This window comes from Prionailurus viverrinus, chromosome C1 (assembly GCF_022837055.1).
Source record: "Prionailurus viverrinus isolate Anna chromosome C1, UM_Priviv_1.0, whole genome shotgun sequence".
Lineage (NCBI taxonomy): Eukaryota > Metazoa > Chordata > Mammalia > Carnivora > Felidae > Prionailurus > Prionailurus viverrinus.
This window is the reverse complement of record NC_062568.1, coordinates 212,488,279-212,494,159: the sequence shown is the minus strand read 5'-3', so window position 1 is coordinate 212,494,159 and position 5,881 is coordinate 212,488,279. Positions and strand designations below refer to the sequence as shown.

Below are 5,881 nucleotides of genomic sequence, written 5' to 3'. Positions count from 1 at the left end.
GCACCTGTGGCGTGCGGTGCGGCCAGCCCTGGGCTCTGGTGAAATTTGAAGAACTGTGAAACTGGCTGTAAACCCCAAGGTGCAACCATATGCAAAGGGCTGGTTCCACTGAACTTTCCTAACTAATAAGGCAAGCACACAGAGGAAAAAGCGAAGAACAAAACAGTAATCGAGTCATGGTGAAGGCAACGTCTCCTAGGGAGGGTGGTCTTAGACCCAGTGTGGCAGGATGGACCCAGTAGGGGTGAGGCAAGGCTTTCGGGGTTGAGGGAGTGGGGGAGTAAGAGGGTGGCCTGAGTAGAAGCAGCGAAGTCCCAAGTGACCAACTGGGGGAGGATTTGGAAGGGGCTGCAAACTGTCACAGATGCACAGCCCTTGGGTGCAAAGAGGGTGGTGAGGAAGTCCTGGGGCCCGTGGGGGCAAAGACCGAAGCTGGGGCCCCTGACAGGGAGGGCAGATGCCTAGGGTGGCACCAGCCCTGGGCAAAGAGGTCACCCACAGGAGGAACAGATGTGGCTCTAGTGTCCAGGGGACAAGAGCTGGGACCTGGAATGGATCTTTGACGCGTGGCTGTGGTAAGTGACCCGGCTGTGTGCCTCAGTGTCCTTTTCTGTGAAACAGGGATCAGAGGAGGGCAGCTTCCTAGGCTCAGTGAGGACTCTAGGCTGGTCACAGCGCTGGGCGCACCGCCCGGCCGCTCCAACTCGGGCGGCGAGGTGTGCTCAGGACAGAAGCGGGGCCCGCAGCTCCTCCAGGAAGCCCACGCCACCTCGGCCTTTTTGGACAGGGCCTGTAGAGCCCGCGGCCCTTCCCGGCATCGGGGCGCGTCCTGGGAGAGACGGGGACCGCGAGGGAGGGTTGGGGGGCGTCCCGGGGGGAGGGGCGGTGACCGCGGGGGGCGGGCAGGGACACGGGTCGGGCGTGGAGGGGTGGGGGGGGGGCGGGGACGTCTCGCGGCGCGGGGACGCGTGCGGGGAGAGGGGCGGTGACGTGAGATGGTGATGGAGGAGGTGGGGCGCGTCCGATGGGGAGAAGGGGCGGTGACCCGGTGGGGGGGGGCGGTGATCGCGGGTGTTGGGGGTGCGGGGGAGACGGGTCTGGGCGTGGAGACCGCGGAGGGGGACACGTCGGGGCGGGGGAGTACGGAGACCGCGGAGGGGGAACGGGCCAGGGGCGGTGACGGCGGGCGGGGGACGCGTCCCGGGGTGGCTGGCAGTGACCAAGGGCCGGGGTCGCGTCCGGGGGACGGTGAGGTGAGACGGTGATCGAGGGGGTGGGGCGCGCCCGGTAGGGGGAGGGGCGGTGGCCGCGGGGGCGGAGACCAGGGACTACGGGCGCGTCCAGGTTGGGGCGGTGACGAGGGGCTGGTCGCCCCCTTTACTGGGATCCCGCACACTCAACTCCTGACGCACCCTCTGCGTCTCCCTGGCAACCAGCCGCGGCCCCGCCCCTCCCCTCGCGTCGCGTACAGAGGAAATGGGCGTGCGCGCGGCGTGCGCTTCCGGCTTGGCGAGGGGCGGGAGCGATTGTGAACGGGCGGCACGTAGGGCCAATCGCGGAAGACGGCTGGGGAAGAGCCAATCGCCAGGGCCGGCGGGCGCGGGTAGGGGGCGGAGCCTCGGGCGGGGCTGGCGAGGCCGAGCCAATCGCACCGGCCCTCGGGGCGGTAGCTGCGGCGACCGAGACGGCGGCCTCGTCGGGTCTGGGTCCGGGGTCGGGGTCTCGGGCGGCGGCGGGCGCGGCCATGCTGCAGCTGCGGGACTCGGTGGACTCGGCCGGCACGAGCCCCACGGCGCTGCTGGCGGCCGGCGAGGAGGTCGGGGCGGGCGGCGCGGGCGGGGGGCGGCCGGGGGCGGGCACTCCGCTGCGCCAGACGCTGTGGCCGCTCAGCATCCACGACCCCACGCGCCGCGCCCGCGTCAAGGAGTACTTCGTCTTCCGGGTGAGGCGGGCGTGGGACCGGGGCGGCCCGGGAGGGGGGTGCTGGGACGGGAGGGGAGCGGGGCGGAGAGTGACACCCCCCCCCCCCCGCCCTCTGCCCGCGCAGCCCGGCACCATCGAGCAGGCGGTGGAGGAGATCGGCGTGGTGGTGCGGCCGGTGGAGGACGGCGACATTCAGGGCGTGTGGCTCCTGACCGAGTGAGCGGGGCGCGCGGGGCGTGGGGACCGGCCGGGTGGCCTGTGAGCGGGGCGACGCCCGGTGACTCGTGTCGTCTGCGGGCAGGGTTGACCACTGGAACAACGAGAAGGAGCGGCTGGTGCTCATCACAGACCAGGCACTGCTCATCTGCAAGTACGACTTCATCAGCCTTCAGTGCCAGCAGGTGGTCAGGGTCGCCTTAAACGCGGTGGACACCATCTCCTGCGGAGAGTTCCAGTTTCCCCCCAAATCGCTCAACAAGTAAGACTGTGGGACACAGAGCCTTAGTACCAGGGCCTGTAGCAGGTCCGTTCCAAATCGGCCCCCTGGTTGTCCTGAGTCTGCCATTCTGCGCGAACATAAAAGCGTCTGCTTCAAATCGATAGTTTCTTAGAATAGAAGCAAGTGGGCAGCAGGTGCATTAAAAGGAATTCTGGCACAGAAGACAGCTATCAGGCTGGTAGTAAGATGAACTTGAGGTCTGTTGAAGCAGAGCTGACGTGGTGTTCTTAAGATGAGAGCCACATTCGGTGTGTGTCACCTCTGTCACATCAAGCTCTGCTCCGGTTAAATTTTAACAGAAAAAAAAAAGCATCGCTTTTATTTACTGATGTTACTAAAGGCAGAAGATAGTTACTGACCTGCTTTCAGAAGGGCGGATCTTGAAATACGAGAAGCCTGGACTTTAATACAAGGTAGAGCTTTGCTGCAGGGATGTGATCGGGGCTGTACCCAAGTCAAGACCGCTAACCGGCCGTGGGGCCTCCTGGACAAAGGGCCTGAGGCTACAGACATGTTGTTCTCGTGGTTAGCCTGCCTGCAGCGCCTTCCCGTTGCTGTTGAACTGCACTAATAGCATAAAGGGTGTTGGGCCCAAACCAAAACAACGGCGTCGGTTTGTAGTATTCAAAGTGCTCGGTGCGGGTGACTGGAGACCCCCGGCTCTGAGTGACACAGGTCCTGTCCGGGGTCCCAGAGCAGCCCCCTAACGTCACACCCCGTACCTGCCGGGCTGCCAGGGAGCGCTGTGGCCTGCTGGGTGACGTGAAAGCTTCTTTCTTTGTAGGCGAGAAGGTTTTGGGATCCGCATTCAGTGGGACAAACAAAGCCGCCCTTCCTTCATAAACAGATGGAACCCCTGGTCCACCAACATGCCCTATGCCACGTTCATAGAGCACCCCATGGCTGGTGCGGATGAGAAGACAGCGTCTCTGTGCCAAGTAAGACCGTGAGGGCAGCGCTGTCCAGCCATGATGGCGACACTCTAGGCCTATGTGGCTGTTGAGCACCTGGACTGTTCTGTGTCCTGGGAAAACTGAGAAAACAAACTTTTAAGTTTTAGAAATTTTAGCTAACTTACGTTTAAATAGCCCCATGTGGCTAGTGGCTCTTGGTCAGGGTGCTGTATGACATCGCCCCTTGTGGCCATGGTCACCTTGGAGAAGGGCCCGGAAGGGCTCTGGGCAGTCTGTGCTGGGCCAGCAGGCTGCGTGCTCGCCAGCAGAGGAGGCCCTGGGGCCACCGATGAGGGGAGTTGGGCCTCCCTTGCCAGTCGCGCTTTGGCCTGCTCACTAGTCTGGTGGGTGGTGGTGAGGATTGAGTAGGTCCCTGATGACACAAGTGCTCTGTGAGGCCTGTCGTCTGTCCCAGTGAGCACAGAGCTAGGATCTGACGTTTCCAGAGAGGCGCATCGAGGAGCCGAGGGGAGGGGCTGCCAGGGTGTGGCTGGAAAGGCACGTCCTCCAAGGGCAGGGATGGGGCTGGCACAGGAAGGGGTGGTCTGTTCCACGTGTAGACCACTGACCGGCAACATGATTTCTGTTTTTACAGCTGGAAAGTTTCAAAGCTCTGCTAATCCAAGCTGTCAAGAAAGCCCAGAAAGAGAATCCTTTGCCAGGACAAGCCAGTGGCGTGCTGGTCTTGGATCGTCCCCTCCTCATCGAGACCTACGTGGGACTCATGTCCTTCATTAACAACGAGGCTAAACTGGGCTATTCCATGACCAGAGGCAAAATAGGCTTCTAGATGGCACCCACAGGTAGACTTGGGGACGCGGGGCCTCAGACCCGGGCCAGCTCCGCTGCACCGGCAGAGTCGGGGCTGTTAACCTCTAGGGATCTGAGTGTGATTAGAATAGTCGAACGCATTCCCTGCTATCCCTGGGTTTTGGAAGTCTGGTAATAGGAGTCACAGACAAAAAAGCCAGGTGAATCCAGCGGTCCCGCTCGTGGCTGGTGTTCTATCTTCTAGAACTTGTTTCCATGTTTCTCTCAGAGTGTCTCCATTCGGCTTCTCGTGGTCCTGCCCAGCCCTCCAGCATGTGAATAAACATGTGCCCCCACCAGAGCCTCCCCGCTAGCACTCCACCCGTGTGGATGGTTCCATCCGGGGAGAGCCCCAAACCCCAGTGCCTGGAGTGGCAAATAAGTTTATACTTAGTGTCAAGTTTTGTATTTGGAAATCTAATCCATTTTTTTAAAGCTAAGTGCAAAACAAGCCAGCAGACTGGTGAAGTAAACAGGGGACAGTCTGCCTTGTCAGCTCCCGGATGGACAGTTGCTTTTGTGCAAATACGTCTTTGACCTGAAGTCACACTTTTTCTGAAGTTATATCGTGTTCGTATTTGTGGCATCTTTCCCAGGCCCCAAAGCTGGCAGGAAATCATTTTTAGACAATTCATTAATTTGAGTCACCTTGGTAGGTAGTTCTTTGACAGCTCTACGTGCTTTACGTTTGTACGGTCACGTTCGTATTTAAGATGGGGACTGCTCAGTTTGCTTTTGGAGAATGCCCTTTTGAAAAAGGAACCGTATTGTTAGAGTCTCGTGAAGCCGCTAACGCCCGGCTTGGTTACCGCAGTGCCCACGCAAATGCGAGGCTTTATTGGTGTTGCCCTGAGCGTGCCTGGGGCTTGGCGGCCCGCCGAGCACGTCCGTGTGGGAACCGTGGCCCCCCCCCCCGCCCGTGGCACCCACACATCGTCGGCTTGCTGGCTTGACTGGAAGCTTTGTTATCAACCCCAAGCGCTGGTGCAGGGTGTCCTCCCCATTTACAGCTCTGGTGTAGCTCTAACCCGCGTGGATGTGATCCAGATCATAGCCTGTCCACATCGAGAGGCCGCCGCCTCCATCCTGCCTGGGTCCTGAGCCTTTGCTTTTGGTCTCACAGTAAAGACGTTTACAACCGAATGGATATCGTTCGTTCTTTGAGATCGTTATTCAAAGTAGGGGCGACAAGCAAGAAAAGTCACCTCTGAAGTGTGTACGTTAAAGCTTTGTAAACCTGCCACCTTGCTGTGCACGTTCAGGAGGATGCTAAGGAAGTACGGTCCCCTGAGTTCGCTCACAGAAAAACCCAGAGTGATGGGCCAACTGTCTAGCTTTTAGGAAGACCAGTCCAGGTTTGGAGCCCTGCTTCATTCATCACAAGCACCTGAACGTAGAGGTGGGGGGACTCTGTGCGGAGCCGGCCTTGACCCGACGGCCCTGGGGCCGGCAGCTCCTGTCCCCGCGCTCCAGCACGCACCCCATGTGAAAACCGAGCCCGCTCTCCAGAAGGTTCAGTGACCAGGAACGGGGGCGCCAGAGCAGAGCAGGATGTCTGTCTGAGGGGGAAGTTGCTGCCTGGGGTCAGTGACTTTCTATAAGAACGTGAACCCAAAACCTGAAACAAACCAGAAAACCTTCCTATGACTTAAACCTGTCACGAAAACCAGCATCAGCCGTCTCATGAGTTAGCAAA

General features: G+C 60.2%; 1 protein-coding gene across 1 annotated transcript; it reads left to right on the top strand.

Annotated features, from left to right (window-relative positions):
• The first annotated feature begins 1,642 nt into the window (after window positions 1-1,642).
• TPRG1L (tumor protein p63 regulated 1 like) lies at window positions 1,643-5,328 on the top strand. Its single transcript, XM_047870000.1, has 5 exons — window positions 1,643-1,942; window positions 2,048-2,139; window positions 2,225-2,401; window positions 3,207-3,360; window positions 3,971-5,328. The coding sequence occupies exons 1-5, from the start codon at window positions 1,745-1,747 to the stop codon at window positions 4,163-4,165; spliced, it is 816 nt and encodes a 271-aa protein (XP_047725956.1). The 5' UTR covers window positions 1,643-1,744; the 3' UTR covers window positions 4,166-5,328.
• Window positions 5,329-5,881: the final 553 nt, after the last annotated feature.

What these genes read in the sequence shown, in the direction of transcription:
- TPRG1L (XM_047870000.1), top strand. Translation starts at nt 1,745, where the DNA reads ATGCTGCAGCTGCGGGACTCGGTGGACTCGGCCGGCACGAGCCCCACG. An exon ending in AGGAGTACTTCGTCTTCCGG is followed by an intron (nt 1,943 to 2,047) that starts GTGAGGCGGGCG and finishes CTGCCCGCGCAG; the next exon opens with CCCGGCACCATCGAGCAGGC. An exon ending in CCCCCCAAATCGCTCAACAA is followed by an intron (nt 2,402 to 3,206) that starts GTAAGACTGTGG and finishes CTTTCTTTGTAG; the next exon opens with GCGAGAAGGTTTTGGGATCC.